The 18,940-nt window shown below is 44.7% G+C and overlaps 1 protein-coding gene across 1 annotated transcript; it reads right to left on the bottom strand.

The window, feature by feature from the left end:
• Positions 1-12,517: 12,517 nt before the first annotated feature.
• BTN1A1 (butyrophilin subfamily 1 member A1) lies at positions 12,518-18,738 on the bottom strand (the record flags this gene model as incomplete). Its single annotated transcript, XM_079935148.1, has 7 exons — positions 12,518-13,921; positions 14,346-14,372; positions 14,471-14,491; positions 14,983-15,132; positions 15,961-16,242; positions 18,042-18,389; positions 18,660-18,738. The coding sequence occupies 7 exons, from the start codon at positions 18,736-18,738 to the stop codon at positions 13,248-13,250; spliced, it is 1,581 nt and encodes a 526-aa protein (XP_079791274.1). The 3' UTR covers positions 12,518-13,247.
• Between the last annotated feature and the right edge of the window lie 202 nt (positions 18,739-18,940).

Here is an 18,940-nt window from a genome sequence, read left to right as displayed (position 1 = left end):
TATCAGGGAAAAGAGCGACCTGGAACTGGGGAAATCTCCAGGGCAAAGGCATGGAGGTGGGAGCGTGCATGGGATGTTCCAGCAATGTCGAGAAGGCCAGTACTGAGCGGAAAGGGCTAGGAGACCTCCGGGAGATGACCTCTGGCCTTGTACACCCTTGTATGGGCTTTGGCTATTACTGTGTAGGAAATTGGAAGCCGTTGTAGGGTGACAATATATCTGACATTCTTTCTTGTCTCTCCTTGGGTCGTTGAAAACATTTTATTTCCAATATTTACTTAAGCAAGACTCTATGCTAAGCACCCTCACCGCATGCTGCTCCTACCTCAGGACATACATTTCAGAATTTGACACCTTTAAAAGGAGCATTTGTTTGCTTTCTCAGGAAGCGTCTCTTATATATGCCTTTCAGCCTGTCTATATTTCTGAGAAGGAATCATTATCTCCATGCCTGGTGAGCATCGTAAATAAGTTGAGGGCTGGGGACACACAGTTTTGAGAGCATTAGCCCTCTGTGGCCCCCTTTGCCTGGCAAAGCAATAAAGCTATTCATTTCTATTCACGCCCCCAAAAAAGAACTAAGTTGAGGGCTACTAAACAGAGTAAAACTGCCTGACATTGAGAATGTACACATTGTGTTTAGAAAATCTTTGTTTGCCGTTCATAAGGTTGCAACATCCCTTAAGAAAAATGTATATGTTCCTGTTTCTGCATAAACATTAAGGTAGATCTAGTTAGGGATTTCTCCCTAGATAGTAAATAGGGGTCTTCTGACCAGATTTGGTATTATGTACCCCTAGGAACTTTGGTGGTTATAGACTCCATCACAGAATAATACTTTTAAATATAAATTAAAAAGATAAATACATAAGATTTCAAGGGGAAAACAATTATATTGAAATATGTTATCAAACTATTAAAAATTTATAATATTTATGCTCCTTTATTAATGCACCAAATGATAATATCCAGCAGGAGTTGTAATAAATACTATAATTTCAAAGCAGTAATGAGCATAAATAATATTTTAAGAAATTTGCAACAATCGTAATTTTCTGTGAAAATATTTGTGATTGCCAATAGTGATAAAGTCAAAAGGACTGAAATATACTGTGCTTTGTTGCCTACATTCATAATGGAAGAAAATACAAAATTTCAGTAAGAAGTTAGTCAAAATAAAAATTTATTTTCCCATCCGAGCTTACAGACTATCCCCTCCCCATCAGAAGAAAAAGATTTCTGTTCTAAAGAGGAGTTTGGAAACATGAACAATTGCGCCTGAATTTTCAGAAATGAAGCTGTATGATTAGGCAACTCAAGCTGGCTGTTCTCTGCTCTCTGTACATCCCCTGCTCTACCAGTGCCTGCTTCACCTACACCCTACTTACATGACTGACCTTCCCTCTTAATTGTAGAGCCAAATCAGTAAATGCCTACATACTCACCCGGGGCCCCAGCTACTGATTGTTCTAATCTTTAGATCAGAACATCTCCACCAAGATAGCTTATCAAAGGGGTGGTGAGGGGTATGCTCCTCAGCTGGTTTCCCTGGTAACAGATGAGCCAACCCGATGTCAATTCCCCATATAACTGGTAACCTCCCTCTTCCCCTGGGAGCGAAGGCTACTGCCAAGTACCGAACACGGTGGGGTGTCACTCCAGGACCTGGCTTCAGATGTGTAAGATCCCCCATCCATTAAACCACTGATGTCTCTGTAGCTGACTCTGAGCTCTTTCCTCCGGTCTTGAGGGGGGGCAGGTACAGGGCTTGCAGGCCTGTGGGGCGCAGCTCAACAGAAGCAAACTGAGGTACCTCTTGATTCTATTTTATCCTCATCACATACCCAGGATGGGAAGGCCAGATTCCAGGGCATCCCTGGAAGTCACAGCTCCCATCTCGCACCTCTAAAATGGGTTTCAACCCAGCTAGCTGGAGGCCATGCTCACATCTGCTCTCCTCATGTCTGCAAAGACCTCCCCTTGTTTTGAAGGGTTTTTTTTGTTTTTGTTTTGCCTTGAAGGTCTTGAAAGCTTCTTTTGGCGGCCTCAGATTTCTCTGCTCATGCGCTGACATGAGCTGAGGCATGCTTTCATTTTGTTTTTAGATATCTTTCTACTGGGACTTCTTTTCTGAGAGCTCCAGTTTCCAGCTTCCAGTCTTTTCTTCAGTAGTTGTTCCAGTCAGAGAAAGAAAAACAGAGTCCAGAAAAAACAGAACCAGTAGGAAAATATACGTGTATTTCTAGGAGTTGGCTTACGTGATTGTGGGGCCTGGGAAGTCTGAAATCTGTAGTGTAGGCTGGCAGTCTAGAAAATCTCAGGCAGGAGCTGATGCTACAGTCTTGAGACAGAATTTCTTCTTTCTTAGGAAAACCTCCATTTTGCTCTTAAAGTCTTTAACTTGTTGGATAAGGCCCACTCACATTACTGAGGATAATCTCTTACTTATAGTCAACTAATTGTAGACGTTAACCACATGTACAAAAATACCTTCACAGCAACATCTAGATTAATGTTTAATTGAATAACTGGGCTCTATAGACTAGCCAAGTTGACATGTAAAACCAGCCATTACTGCGGTGGACTCTCCTCCTCCTCTGGGTCACAGTGCACTATTCTTCCAGTTTCTCTCCCAAGCATTTGGAAAATAGTAGCACTGCCAGCCATTTCCACTGTCAGCAGTCTATGACACCACGATCTGCACCTTCTCCAATTTCAGTTGTGTGGAACAGAGCCATTGTGAGGGGCCTTTCCATGGTCTTTGCAGGTCACACCCAGATTTCTGGAAGTGATTGCTCTGAGTCTTAATTTTTCTCCCAAGACTTGTCTCTGGCTTGTTAAAAAACTCCTTTGACTTCCCAGAATTTCTGTGCAAATTTTGACAGCTGCCAGTCTAAGGAAAAACCCAGACCAAATATTGTTGGCTCTGTTGTCTTTCTGAATGTCTACCACAGTTTGGTCAAAGTCACGTTAGGTGTGACTCTGCTGTTTATGATTATCTTGGCTCCAAGCACATTAATAATACAATGGTTAATCTTATACTATTAAAGAAATCGGTGCTTATTTCATGGAGTGAATCAGACTGTGTGTTGAGTTCATAGACTTTCAATCGTTTTATGAAAAAGAAATCTAGCAGAGTCATGGGCTTTTTAACCTCTCCCCCAAATCATGTTTGTAGGCAGAGATTAGTGCCAATGGCTGGTTTAAAGTGAGACAGAGAAATCCTTCAATATTGATACAGTTCAGAAATACTGCAATGTTAATTTCAACATTTTCAGAACGGCAACAGATTTCAAGCAAGCAGCCAATCATAATTACGGGTTTCATTTGGGAAGTTACTTTCACAGCTATGGCAACAACTTGTAAACTCTTCCGAATTCCACTAAAGCCCTTTGCCTAAGGACGGATCTATTTCACAGAGAAGAGGATGAATTTGGAACAGTTACAAATACACAAGTCCCCATGAAAATATAGAAATTTTTGTGAATGCTTTCAATTTGACAGCTTGTCAAGCAGATCCTTTGGACAAGTTTTCGGACAAGAAAGCGTCTCTCTTCCTCTAGCTTCAGAGGAGAGGAGACTGCTCCTTTATCTCTTTCCAAACAAGGTTTTAATGATGAAGTCTTGAATTTTTTAAAGATGCAACTTAGTTAAGCAAGAAGCAGGCGGTGGAACCCAATTTTACGGAAACAAATGGGGGTAAGGAAGAGCTGGAATTTTAATTAAAATCCGTGAAATAAAGAACACATAGCTTGCTTCCTGCAGGGACCAGTTCTTGATGTTGGCAGTGTTCTGGTCTAAATGTGGCCAATTTCCTCTCCTCCAGGGGCCCCGGGTCATAATTCACCCAAGGAAGCTGCAGCTGCTGAACTCTTACCCTTCCTGGCAGTTCCGGAAAGACTCCTCTGGCGCCGCCTGAGGGTTCAGGCTCGCGCCAGAGTTTCCCTCACCCCACCCCCGCGCGGAGGGTCTCAGTTTTCCTATGGCTGCGCGGTCTCTTAGGTCTTTGGGGGCGAAGCAGAGGTTCATCTTTAGTGTCTGAGAGACCATCTTGGGGGGCTCGTGAACCTCAATAACGAAGAAAGAGATGCTCAGAACAAAAGCTAAGATCATTCCTTTTCTATGTCTATTTGCAACCACGCGGACGTGTTGGCTCCGTGGCTTAGCTGGTTAAAGCGCCTGTCTAGTAAACAGGAGATCCTGGGTTCGAATCCCAGCGGGGCCTTTTGTGGTTTTCCTGCCTTGGAAAAGGGTATGGGGGATTAAAATGTAATCAATCTTAAGGGTAAATTTTCCCTACGGAGTTTCACGGAACTGTGTTATATGAGTCTGAGGGTGGGGACAGTTTTATCGTTTACAAAAAAGAAAAAGAAGAAACAAAGATGCATTTGTTTTTCTTTCAGAAGAATTTCTATCTTTCTTGACGTTCTTGCATTTTTATGTAGTGTTTTTTCAGCAAGCAAAAAGGGAACCAGGGAAAGCAGAAGGCAAAGTCGCCAGATTTAAACTATAAGCAACATCATAATCTCTGGTCATTCTATTATTTTTCCTGGGGAAATCCCAAATGGATGCACTTTCATAATCTACAGGCATTATGAATGACTGATAAATGCGTTGTTGAGAAGGTTGCAGCATCTCGATTCATAGCAGCCACTAAAATCCAACTATACAATGCAAGTTGTAAATAAGTATTTTAAAAGGTGGTCTTGTGGTCAGAGTTTTTTGGAAAGGAAAATCAAAGAGAAAAATATTTGTCCCCGTGATTTCAGAAAAGAAGCTGTGAGGGAGAAGCATCCTTTTGATTGCATATCCACGGAGTGGATAGCCCACTAGAACACACAGACCTGAAGCTGTTAGCATGCAGGCTGACTTGAAGGAGCAGTCCAGGAAGGGCTGAGGTGCCTTCTTCCAAACTCTCTGTAAGAGAGAGGAAGGAAACGTGAGAGGTGGAAGAGAAGTCTGGAGTTTTAATCATTACTGGGCCCCTTTACATAGAAACTCAAGACCAGGGAAATGAAGTTCACTGTAACTGTTACCCTCTTACTCATCTCCCAAGACCAAGCTCCCCTCCACCTGGCCCAGAAAGTCCCACCAACCTGGCTTTTACCTTCAGAGCACATTATTTTATGTAGATGGTCAAGGGTTGAAATGTGATCTCCTGTTCTGTCTGCAGAAACACAATGTCCCAACACTTTGAAGAATAGTTCAGGAAACAATTCTTCTTTTATGGAGACTTTCTCTACTCACTATGAAGCTTGATTCCCCACTTTTCTTTATAGGCATCACAGCAGTGGAGAGTACCAATGAAAATTCAATTAATAATCAAGCTGAGAAGAAAAAAAAGCGGATTTTATTTGAGCTAAACTGAGGATTATAACCAGGAAACAGATTCTCAGAAAGCTCTGAGAAATGTTCCACCTGTTCGAAGTCGAATGCACAGTCATATACATTTTCGAGACAAAGGATAGTACATCAAAAGGTACGGATGTGTTTGCTGACATTTTACATAAAGTTCACCAAGGCTATATATAGTCCATGTAAGCATGTACAAAGGGAGCAGCAAGTCACCATGACCCCCTACAAATTTGGTAAAGAACGCTATTCTTTTAAGAAGTTACATCGCTAGCATCAGCAGAGAGGGGGAAAATATGATCTTTATGGTGGAGCAGTCACTCCCATCTTTGAAGTGCTCTGTTTAACGTGTAATGCAAATGCACACTGCACATGAGGGAGGAGGTCCAAACAAACACAGAGAGAGAATATTATGTTTAATTTTTCTTGCCCTGCCTTAAAATATAAATTTTATTTCATCAAAAGACAGACCCTCTTTTTCACATTCTCCTATCTTCTGCTCAAAAAAGTCTTTTTCCCAGGCCCGGATTACACACCTCCCTCAAATGGTGAGGCCAGCTGCGTCCCAGTATAGATGTCAACACTAGACCAATCCTTCATCCTGTCACCAAACCTGCCTTAACCTTTACCCTTCTACTCCATCAGGCTCTAGGAATACCTTTACAAGGATGCTTCCAGCCAAGTGGCCCTCAATAGATTGCCTGATCTGTACCAGTGAGGTAGTGTTGCTGGCTACTGAAGTTATAGAATATTCCAGGTGAGGAATCTAACCATCTCTCCCAAAAACCTAAAAATCTTCCGAACTCTCCATGTATCAATCGTGAAAATGATTTATGTGTACAAGTGGAAATGGTTTACAGTCAAATGCTTGTTTTTCCACCCAGTGCCTATCACGTGGCAGGCACCATGCTAATCTCACGTGGCTCATGAGTTCCGTTCTAAAGAGGCTGGTGGGAGGATGAGTCAAACAGTTCAATAGCAATTACAGTAGAGTGGGATATAACACCATTGGGAGTGGAGGGTACTGTAGGCCACGCTTTGATACTTAACTCAGACTGGGTGGAGATAGAAGGAGGTGGGGAAGACGTCATGGAAGAAGTGACACCCAAACTGAGCATGGAGGAGATGTAGGCAAGATCGAGGCAAGAGAGTGGGCTGGAGAGAGAAGTGGAAGAGGTGCTCCAAGCAAAGGGAACAGTGTGTGCCTAGAGGTGAGAAAGAGGACGCTCAGTTCAGGTAAGCGGAAGCAACTAGAGAATGGGGTGTACAGATCTTGAAATTCTTCTTTGCCTGGCGATGACCATAGGCCCATAGGCATCCTCATAATTTGTGGCAGGGGTCCCCAACCCCCGGGCCACAGACCAGTACCGGTCGTGGCCTGTTAGGAACTGGGCTGCACAGCAAGAGGTGAGTGGCAGGCGAGCAAGTAAAGCTTCATCTGTATTTGCAGCCGCTCCCCATCGCTCACATTACTGCCTGAGCTCCGCCTCCTGTCAGATCAGCAGCGGCATTAGATTCTCACAGGAGCGCGAACCCTACTGTGAACTGCACAAGTGAGGGATCTAGGTTGAGCACTCCTTATGAGAATCTAGCGCCTGTTGGTCTGAGGAGGAGCTGAGGCGGTGATGCCAGCGCTGGGGAACGGCTGCAAATACAGATCATCATTAGCAGAGAGGTCTGACTGCACAGACACCATAATAAGTCAGTTGCTTGCAGACTCATATCAAAACCCTATCAGTGAGTGACAAGTGAAAACAAGCTCAGGGCTCCCACTGATTCTGCATTATGGTGAGTTGTATCATTATTTCATTATATATTACAATGTAATAATAATAGAAATAAAGTGCATAATAAAGGTAATGCCCTCGAATCATCCCGAAAACATCCCGCGCCCCCCTCCTTGGAAAAACTGTCTTCCACGAAACCAGTCCCTGGTGCCAAAAAGGTTGGGAATTGCTGATTTATGGCATCAAGAGAACCACAGCTGGACTTGGTTTGACAGTTGATAAGTCTCAAGTGTTTCATGTTTTCTTTTGAAAAGACCATACATTACCAAAGCAGTATGGATGGAACTTGAATTTACAAGTTGTGGATTAAGTGGAACCTCTAGCTGGGCTGCTGAGATTCTCCTATGGAGATGTACAGCTAAAAGGGTCTTTATTTCCCATTTCTTCCTGGGTAGCAACACTCATCTACTTGCTCCATACCTGTTTTTGCTGCCGACATGTCTATTCCTCGGGGTAGGAGCTGCACCTGTCCTGTTCACAGGCGTTGGCAAACAGTGGGTGCTCAATTACAACAACAAAAAGATTTATTAGGCATTTATGCCTGGGATTTATCAGGCCTTTATTATTTGCCATGCACTTTGTATATACCAAATCATGCAATCTCACAGCATACATATAGGGTAAGTTTCAATTATTTCCTCCATTTTAAAGAGGAAGTCACCAAGGCAAGGGATACAAAGTCATTTGCCTGGAAGGTCATACAGCTCGTAAGTGGCAGAGCCCAGGTAGCCTGAATAGCGTTGGACCCACCTAGTGACCCTCCAGGCACTTCTGAGTGCTTCTCCTATTACCCTAGGAGTTGTGCCTATTTGCCGTTTCCTCCTTTCTCATGTTTCCAGGGCCCACGTGGGGACCCTAAATGGGCAGAAATGGACGATATGTGGTCACCTAGGCAATAAAGGGAAACTTCATTTGTTTGTTCTTTTCTAGCCTTGCTAATGACCATCTTTCTAAGACATACCAATTCACTTTTCTTTCAGTGTATGTATGAACCTTTCTGTGAGTTCTGAGGAATTTAGAGGAGAGAGAGGGCAGAACAATTCTAAATATCAATAATCATAAGAGATTCACCCTATTTTCTGCCTTTGTAACCTGTTATTAGATTAGATTTCTTTTTTAAAAAAGGAATGGAGAGGAGAAAATTTCAGTCACCTGAGGTTTTTGATTTTGGGGGGCTTTGCAATAAATTATGTAAAAATAATATTCACTATCCAAGTTCTGAGTTCAGAATAGAAACACTGTAGGTTAATATTTGTAACTGTAGTATTAATGCTCAAAATAAGCGGGCTGGACGTCAGGAAAATTGAATTTGAGGGATGTTTCTGGAGATGTCACTAAACATGAATTCGTGTGTGTCTAAATCTCCCTTCCTGGGTCCTGGGTCCTGGGTGCTGTTCTGAACTGCAAAATTTGTAAACTGTTAGACCCTCATGACCTGCAAGTCAGTCCTGCAGAAAATCTTACACAGCTTCATAATGTAATACATAGGAAGATGTTCATTGATAGCACCCTTATTTGTGGTGGGAGGGTGTTGGACCTAATCTGGGAGTCATCCCTGGGTGAGGACACACACTGCAGACCTCTGTGCAATAATTAAAAATAATAGTTATAGATGGGGTCTAGAGGTACGCACAGCAACACAGATTGAAAAACTGGCACACACACACACAAAAAACCGTGGCATGAAAGGGACAAAGTAAAAATAGAATGAGATATATGACACAGTGTCATTTATGTAAATTAAAAACGCATGTACCGAAACCAAAAATACATGTTCTACAAAAACATATAGCAAGAAAGAAAAGGATGATCTTTCCAGTGATTTCTTATGGGGGTGGGAGACGAAAAATGAAATTGAAAGGCAATTAAAAAGGAATCCATAAATAAATAAAACAAATGAAGGGCCCTGTGGACATCAGTGATAAATAATTGAGGAGTAACATTCATTCGACTCCTTGAATGTGAAGGAGAGAGAGAGGGACAGACAACTAGAGACAGTGAAAGGAGATGAGATTACAATGACTAGATCTTAAATTGTGTTCTGGGTACAGAGTGCTTTCATTCTTTTTTTAAAATATTTTAATTTTTTTATTTCGGATAATTTATTTAAAAAAAGAAGGATGAATCCACGAGGTGAACATGGAAGAATGTGATACACATACAATCGTTGAATAGTTTGAAAAGCGAACTGTCAGGAGTGGGATTCGAACCCACGCCTCCAGGGGAGACTGCGACCTGAACGCAGCGCCTTAGACCGCTCGGCCATCCTGACTCGCCGTTTGCATACGACGCTCGGGTTTCATTTCGTGTCTACCTCAACGCTAGTCAACTTTTTTTTTTTTTTTTCCCTGAGGATGTGGAAATTCTTCGGTTAAAAAGCGAAACCACAAGTTTGCGAACGGACCCGGACGCCGACCCTGGGTGGAAGCGCAGGATAAGTGCCGGGTTGCCGGGGCCGTCGGGGGGCGTCTTCTGCGTGAAAGCGGATTCGATTCCAGGCTGCCGCGGGCGTGGCGGCGCGGGCCTGGGTACCCAAGAGTAAGGGAACTTCTTCTCCATTCTCGACAGAATTCTTGTTCAAATAATGGCACCCACGTTGCTGAAGTTGCCTTACTTAAATTGACACCTGCTCCCAGGAGGTTTTAGGCTATTTATTCAGTTTGTTGCTCGCCGAGGCCCAGCCCTCTCGGGCGCTCGCTCATTCCTCCCTCCTGTCCTTTCTGTTGTAAATCTCCCCGCTGGGGTTACCCTGGGGACCGGTGTAAGGGTGTCCGGGTGTCTTGCTTCTTGTTCCGAGTTATCCAGCTGTACATTGAGGATTTGTGGACTTTTCTGTATGGATGTTATACCGTTCTCAAAAGGAGGCCTCAAACTGAGACCAGTTCTGCCTTTCACTTTCTACAAGTGTATCGCTTTATCTTCCATTAATTCTTATGGCTTTCCTAAATCTCTGTTTATGTCCAGCAAAGCTACCAGATCTGTACCACAAAGAGTTTCTAATTGGTATGGAGCACTCCTCAAAGAGAATTTAGTTCAGATCCTTAGAACTAAACCATGGAGATATAGTTTTTTTGTTTTGTTTTTTTTTTAAGGAGAGGATAAACCCAAATTTTGACATCGGTTATATTTGAGTGATGAGATTTTGATCATTATTTTTTTTAATGAACTTCCATATGTATTCAAGGAAAAAGGCTATTTCCATTTTAAATTTTAAAATGAGAGTAAATGTGCATGTAGTTGGGAGTGGACTCAGAGGTTTTGAGAAGGAATTTGGAGGAGACCTGAGTGGGTCTGGAGGCAGAAGGGACAGATAGATAAATTGGGATATGCAGAGAGATGGCGCGGAACAGTTGTTGTTGATAAGGGATGATAGAAGTTGTACAGTTATTTTTCTCTTAATTTGAATGTCTGAGCTCAACTATCTCACAGAATCTCTGTTAAAGAGAGGCAGGCCCTTTCAAACATGTGATGACCAGAGTTGGCATTTGGTGTGTGAAATGAAGTCTATCACTATCATTTCAGTAGCATTTGCGTTTTGGGGCTGATCTTTAGCTGTGGGGTGAGAGGTTTTTGTTTCTGGTTAAAAAAGAAACTCAGGCCTTGGAAATACTACAATTATTTGCAGTGGTGGAAGAGACGCCTTTTTGGTGCTTCTAAAATCACAGTGTCACCGATTCTGCTTCAGGTGATTAAGACGGGCTTTGGCAAAGCATCAGCAAGGCCACCTTTCTTCTCTTTTGGAAGGTTTGAAAATAAAGCCAGAACGACCAAGACTGTTCATTTCTTCCAGGCACTGGTAGCTGGTGCCAGCTGGAAAGAAAGCCTCAGGGCTCATCAGATAAGTGCCTCATGTGAAGAGGCTAAACCTGGGAGGGGAGTGGACACAGATGTTTCCTAAGAATCTACTACCAGCTCAGTACTGTGTTTGGTAACCATTTTCCTTGAAGATCATGAGGAAATAGGAAGGGGAGAGAAGTCGCAGAAGTAATTAAAACCTATGACGAGTTCTCTTTCTACTCTCAGAGAGGGGTTCCTGTGGCAGCCCCATCTATTCGGAGTGAGATTTTACATATACATTTCAGGACACACATTGTACATTAAACTAGCAAAACAGCTGCTTGAGGTTCTCGAGTATTTTTAAAGAACTTCGGACTTTGTTTCTTGAACTTGTTTCTTTGTTTTTTGAACTTTTTTACTTTCTAAAAGTACAATTTGAACACAAATGAATACTTTTTTTTCTTTCCCGTGTGTGGGCCTCTCACTGTTGTAGCCTTTCCCCTTGCGGAGCACAGGCTCGGACGCGCAGGCTCACCGGCTATGGCTCACGAGCCCAGCCGCTCGGCGGGATGTGGGATCTTCCCAGACCGGGGCACGAACCTGTGTTTCCTGCATAGGTAGGCGGACTCTCAACCAATGCGCCACCAGGGAAGCCCGTAAGCTGCTTGATTTGCATTAAGGTCAGACCCTCTGTGAGGGGGACTATTCCTGATCCTTGCTTGGGGCAAATAGGGAAAAGTGGGCATCTCACTGAACTATCAGGGCCTTCAGAGTAGGAATCCAAAGGGCCTTTCCTCTGGAACGGTGGTTTAAAGATCGCCCACGTTTGTTTGTTTTTCCAATTATGAGGCACCACCACTAAAATTTCCCAAACATTTCCTCCAGAGGCTAAGGGCGGGTAGCCATTGGCACTGTGGCCTTATTGTAAATAGCTGGACAGTCCTGGGACAATAGCCCCTTCCCTGGTGAGCCCACTGCCATCAGGTCTGGGGATGGGTCTTGGATAAACAGAACCACACTGCTTTGGCTCACTGCATTCCCACGCAGGTTTCTTTCCTCTGTTTTTGTTTCAGTTCCACTTGTTGGGATAAAGAAAGGAAGGTGCAGATGCTGTTTTCAGCAATCAGACAGACTTATTTATTAGGTTAAGACCATGGGCGACATCTATCCTGGAAACTGGAAAACCCAGTGGAAATGGAAGGTTGGAGCCTGGGTAAATATGCAGTCTATTGGGAAGACAAGACACACATATATAGGAAAATGCAAATACAGACAACTGCGATCAATCCAGCTGTGCTGACACAATGGTGCAGCCTTCAGGGAACCCTGAGGAGAAGCAGCGTGTAGGAAAGCTGGGTGGGGAGGGAGCGACTGGTGGTGCAGTGTGGAAGTGGGTGGTGGTCGAAGCTAATTAAAGGTATGGTGGAGGGTCTAAACCAAATGTTGGGTTGAGGCTGAGACAATGGCTGATAAAGTGGTGATCTTACTGAACGATGATGCCTGGAAATGCCTCTGAAATGGAGAGATTCTAGATCAAAAAGAAGAAGAGAACCTGAGACTTGTGGAGTCAACAAAGTGAGGTTGAGATGAGCCCCGAGATGAGCCCCAGGCAAGGGAGAAACACGGGTGCAGAGAGGGGAACAGGGCCGAGGCATGGCTGTGAACACAACCTTTGAATTTTATCTAAAATTCTCCCCTCTATCAAACGTTCTGTCTGATCCCTTAGCCCTGCTCATTTCATCTCTTCTTTACTCTCCTTGCCAATTGCTCAGATCCACCCCAGGGGATATGACTTAAAAAATTTGACATATAGGCCCTAAAACTCTAGGGGCAGGCCAGATGTCCATCAATGGCCTGGGTTCACCTCACTTTCTTCTATCATGACTTCCCCCACAAGTTCCTTTATGGGATTTCAGCCTCGGATCTTCCCTTCCCAGGATCCTTTGGGTTTTCTGCTTGCCTAAAACCTGTTCCTGTACATATTCCTATTCTGGACACCAAGATGTTTCTGTCACAACCCTAGGCCAGCCTAAGCCCATCTTGATCCCTGAGCTTAAAGTGCCTTCCTATAGGCTTTGCCTCAAGGGCATGGAGAACGCGAGACGCAGTTGGAGTCCCCTCTCCGCCCCCTGAATATTGAAACAGAAACGGAAACAGATTAGGAAGGTCCTACACCCCACACTCTATCAGCAGCAACACAACTTTCTCAAGATTAATTAATCCCTACCCAACAGGAAGAAACAGGGGCTGGGTACAGCTGGCAGATGAAGCCCCAGGGGGTGATAGAGAAGGGGGTAAGAGCGAAGGGAAGCGGTTGAGCTGGGGTATTCCTTAAGGTACCCGTTGGCTGGGCTGGGGAGGGATCAGTTTAGAATGGAGGGTGTCTGTATCCCCAGAGGCAGAGTCCTGCCCTGTGGGCGAGAGTGGGATGTCCTTAGAAAGGTCCTTGGGATCAGCAACTACTGTGACTCCCTCAAGCCCATTAGTGATTGGGCAGATGGTCAGGGGCTTTTTACCACAGGACCACAGGCAGAAGAAGGGCCGGAGGGGGCCTGAGAAAGAGGCATTAGAGAAAGTATAGATATGGGATCCATCAGTCATGTTGTAGAAGCAGATGTCTCCTGACTCACAGTCCAGGAAGATCCCAACTCGGCGGGGGGGTCCCGCCAATGGGAGAGGGGTCCGCAGGGGGGTGAGAGCCCAGTACCCGTTTCCATACAACTCCACAGCCCAGAACCCATTCTCGGGAGTCATGGGGTCAAATCCTTTCTTCATCACGTTCTCCCTACACACCCCGATTGCCCAGTCAGTCCTGTCTCCCACCTCCACCTCCCAGTAATGTCTCCCCGAGGTGAAGGCCTCACGACCCAACACACAAGGCCAGGAGTCAAATCTCTCTGGTTTCTCAGGCAGTTTCTGACGTGAATCTTCCAGTCGGACAGATTTTGAATCCTCATACAGAAAGAGGTGGGGGTGGGCGGTATCTGGATCCAGAGTCACATCAACTAGAGACAGAGAGAAAGTGAGTCTGAATATCAGTGAATGTTAAAGGTTGAAAGAACTATCCTTTCTTCTCCAAAGAAGTGGGACACTGCTCTACAGTTGACAGGTCTCCTCCGGAAGAGAGCTGCCTGGCCTGCTCAGCTGTCTCTAGTCCCCTCTTCCATCCACAGCCACAGGGTGATTGATGTATGAACTGACTGTCCCCAGTGCCCCACGGGACCCTGTCAGAGGGGACTTGTCTTCTAGCCATCTTCCAAGGACCCTCTGTGTGCCTCAAGGAAAATGTTGAGGCCATTTGCCATCGTCTGTCCCCTCTATATCCCCATCACTAAAATATGTTAGTGGTTTTTATTTCCAAGTACTGTAGGACTTTGAATCCCTGAAAGGTAGCTCCTCGGAGCCCTTAAGATATTTAGAGTCACTGACCTGCATGCAGTGTAGCCTTTTTCCATTCTGCAAGGGGGGAGGGGGGAAAGAGTGTTATTGACACGTTTTATAATAAGAGAGAGAAAACCTTGTGGATGAAATAATTAGAAGAAGATAGAACTTACTGAGCTCTTCCAGGAGTTTCTCTGGAAAACAAACAGAAATACCTTAGTGACCTTCTAGAGTGGGCGTGAGGGAGGGGACAAAACAGGTGTAAGAAACGCACAAAGGAGTAACTGTTTACTTCATGACTACCTGATTGTTGAAGCATTATCAATAAATGAAGAACAGGGATTATGTTTTGTTTTCTAAGAAATATGCAGGAAGTTCCTACTGGCTTGGGATCAGATCTTTAGTCGTTACTGGGAAACCAAGTTAAAAGTAAGGATAGAGTCTGAAGGTGAGTAGTGAATAAACATCAGGTCTATTCTCTCAGAACTGGTTTTGACTCGTCTTGTACCCCAAACCTCTGTTATTCTTCATATTGGGTGCCACTGACTTCAGGAGCCTTATAATCCCCTCTGACTTTCAGAATTCTAGAATCAGTTATCTTCCCATTGGCAGTCATCCTAAAGGACTTGGATCCAACCCCACTTGGAAGCATTCCCAAAAAGAAGACTGGGATTCTATGTCTTACCTTTAGAGCTGAATTCATGCCTCTTCTGTCTGGATCTTTCCTTGTATAGTCTCCAAGTGAAAAATATGGACCCAGTTGTGAGAAGTCCTAGGACCATCAAGACCACAGCCACAGCCACCATCCAGGGAGTCAGCCTTGGGAAGAAGGGAGCTAAAACAAAATCCCCAAGAAGGACATTTGTTGAGAAGCTCAGAGCAAGTCCAGCTCCTCTCCTGACTCCAAAAGGGGGTGGAAGAGAGGATGACCTGGACCTCTCACATTCCTCCCATGGCAAAATAGTCCCTCCAATGCCACTCTGAGCTTTTCAGATAAATTTTGATCTTACATAACAGAGAGCAGAGAAAGAGAGGAATGAAGATGAACAAGAGTCATTTGGGGACAGGACCTGTGAGATAAAAAATATAATGGACCAATTCCTGTTTTCATGGAAATTTCTCCTTAGCTATCAATGCAGGATGGGAGCCAAGGGGTTGAGGGAAGTAAATAAGGAAGGGGAAATGTCACATCTGAGTGCAACAGAATGGGACTCAATGACCAAAGAATAAGGAAAAGTTCCTGCCTGAACCAGAGACAGTGTGTAAGGAATAATGAGAAGATTTGCTTCCCTGAGGACCCTGGAAACTTAGACAGAGTTCTAGCATGGAATGGGGAGGAAGGCAAGGCAAGGGTGGAAACAGGAGAACTAATTTAGTTAGATCCAGAAGACCCCCCCCCACAAAGACAAAGCTTCTCTACCAAGATATATCTCCCAAGATAGAAAATCTGGAATTTGTATGAGATCTAGGTAAAATTTATGCCTTCAGAATCTCTACTCTTCTAGTGAGGCTGGTGGGGCTTGGTGGGCAAGAGTTTAGGTGGGGGAAAGCTTAAGGTGAGGAAAATAGACAAGTCTGCCATGAGGTTACAGCCGGGCAGGTGTCCCATGTGATGTGGCCCTGAAGCTGTGTCAAAAAGGAACCCAGCACTGATTTCACTGACCTGGTATAGAAATCTCTACTTCCTTCTCTTGGCCGAGAAGGAGGTTCCGGATACAGCAGGACACATTCTTCATGGAGGTGTCCCTGATGATCACTGAAGCTGCCACGGTGAACAGACCTTCTTCATCAGGGTTCCTGGACTCTGACACGGATGGAAACTCCTCTCCCTTGGGAGTTCGCCACTGTACCCGGGGCTCTGGGTACCATCCCACTGAGGTACACTCCAGCCAGATCTCTCCACTCTCTTGAACTTCCATGTGGATGTGAGGATCAGAGCCCAGAGCTATGGAGAAAGGAGACAACTTACTCCTTTAGCGGACATCCTTCTGGGAGGCTTATAACCACAGGGCTACGTAGTTTGAGAAAGAGAAACCCAAGGGAACTGGGGATGAGGGGGACTCATCTCCATAGTTTATTACACAAGGAAATAGAGGTATCAATAAAAGAATACATCTTATCAGAGAGGGGTGCTGTGTTGGGATTTAGTGTTGGAATTGTGGGCAGGAGTTTGGTGGACAGACAAGGGGTCCGGTCAGCGGGAACAGCAAGCCCAGTGGCTTAGGGGTGGGTTAGTGAGTCTAGGCTGGGAGCTCCAGAGATGGGAGAGAGCTCTGTGGTTGGAAGTATCATGAGAAGGCTTTGGGTAGGAAAAGGGCTAGGATTGAGAACGTAAGGATAAACAGAGAAGGAGTATCCTTGAGGAGAAGGGGGATTGGAGGTTCTTTGCACTGAGATTGTAGTTGACAATTTAAGTTTCACTTACCTGTGATACTGATTCAGGAATTTTCTTGAATGATTTCAACCTCATCTACCCCCACCCCCCAATTAAATTGACGTAAATCAACAGGAAGCTGTTTTTCCTTTCTGTTCAGCCTAATTATTTTCTTACAATTCCACAAAGTACAGAAAAACAGCTAGCTTCAGAGAAGAGTTCTTAAACACATATCCACAACTATTGGTTGAAATCCATATACCAAGTTGTGCGTGTACGTGAAAATGTGTATTCTTTTCATGAAAAGGGCCACCACCCTCAGCAGATTCTCAAAGGTGTCTATCACTCAGAAAAGGTAACAATGACAGTTTATGCTATCAAATCTCTAGGGCTTTATAACCAACCTTTAAGCTACTTCCCTAAAAAGGAAATATGAGTTATATATGATGCTGCCACGTGGGGCACTCTGTTATGAGGCAGGGACCCAGATTTCACCCAGGTATTTTTCAAACTTTATATTTATTTGACTACATACATCAAAAGCAATATAGTTGTATATTATACATTGTAGGGCAGTCGAGGCACAGTAATAATATCTTACAAGTACATAATGCTTTTAGAATTGACCAAGCAGTTTCTCATATATTGTCTCATTTCATTTCATTTCTGCAAAACCTTGCTTGAGAGGTGGTGCTTTCCAGTTTTACAGTAGGAAATATAGCTCAGAAAGAGGTCTGTTTGATGCCAAGTGGGAAAGTCAGACCTCAATGTATACTTTCCTCCTGAGTGTTTACCATTTTCCTTGTTGTTTTACTCTGAAATTTGGCTTGAAAGGAAAAAGGAAACAAAACCAAAAACTTTTGTAGGTAGATCAAGACCCTTAACAAGCAGCCATGCTCCATGATTTTAGGAAATTGGCCTTTGGGTTCTAATCCATGAAGCGGCGTCAAAGTATGCATTGGGGTTGCTCACCACAGCCGTAATGTAATGGTGAAAAATAGACACAACTGAAATGGTTCATTCTGGGCTTTGATCAAGCAAATTATGGTCTATTAATAGAAGAGAATGTTATACAGTCATTGCATCTTACACTTCTTTAATTAATAACATGGGGAAATGCTTATGCTATAATTGAGAGAGAAGGGCAGGACATCATTGAAATAAAGCTCCGTCCAGAAAGGTAATTCCGCTGCTCCCTTTCCACTGTCAACTCAAACCCCCTTCCTACTCATCTCCTACCCTAGGCCTGCCAACCTCTTCCAGCCTAAAAGGGATTTGGGGAATGAATGTGATGGCTTCCAAATAACAGATCCATAGGAAAATATATCCCTCATGGAGTCACCGGAGAAAGTCAAAACCGGTCTACTCACCAGCCACCTGCAGAGGCACGGTGGCCTCTTCGTAGTTTTCGTCCTGCCTGAAAAAGCATCGGTACTCCCCATCATCAGAGGCCTTGACGTCCTGTATCCTCACAGCGACGCGCCCCTCCGCGATGCGGTCCTCCACCAGCGTCACTCTCCCCCGGTACTCGGCCATCTGCTCTCCGGGCTGCTCTCGCCCTTCCCGGCGCACGAACACCGCGGGAGAGATCTTCTCTCGGAACCACCGCAACTCCATGCGCTCGGCGCTCACGTTGGGGGAGAGGTGACAGGGCAACTCGGCATCTTCACCCACCACCGCCAGGATGGGCCCCGGGGGTCCAATCACGTCAAAGGGAGCTGCCAAAAAACCAGGAGGGTCAGTCAGAATGTGGAGGTGGGAGATGAGGACTGATACAGACCAGGATCCCGCCGAAGGGCGGAGACTCTCCCACCATTTCTCTTATTCCTACGACAGCCCAAGGGAGCCCATCTCGACCCTTATGGAAGTCGCTAAGGAGAACCAAATGGGATTGTTTACAATTACTGAGAAATTTCAACCTTGTAGGCCAGAGAGAGAGAGAGAGAGAGAGAGGGAGAGAGAGAGAGAGAGAGACAGGGGAGACCTACCAGAATCCAGCTCGGGCACCTGGAGGAGAATGAAGACGAGCAGACACCCAGGGAGACAGGAGTTTGGGAAGACTGCCATCTCCAGCCTTTGTGGGCAGCAAGATGCTGGTGGACTGGAGTTTGTCAGGAGCTTCAACCTAGGAGACAGATGAACGGATAGGAGATAGCTATGGGTTGTTGAGACACTGTTCTCCCAGCGTCCTCCCAGCACTTCTTTCCAACTTGGAAAGAGTCATTTGCACCTGAAGCTTCCTCCTTACCTCCCCACACAGGGCAGACTT

The sequence above is a fragment of the Stenella coeruleoalba genome, assembly GCF_951394435.1.
Source record: "Stenella coeruleoalba genome assembly, chromosome: 10".
Lineage (NCBI taxonomy): Eukaryota > Metazoa > Chordata > Mammalia > Artiodactyla > Delphinidae > Stenella > Stenella coeruleoalba.
This window is presented reverse-complemented; position numbering and strand designations above follow the sequence as displayed.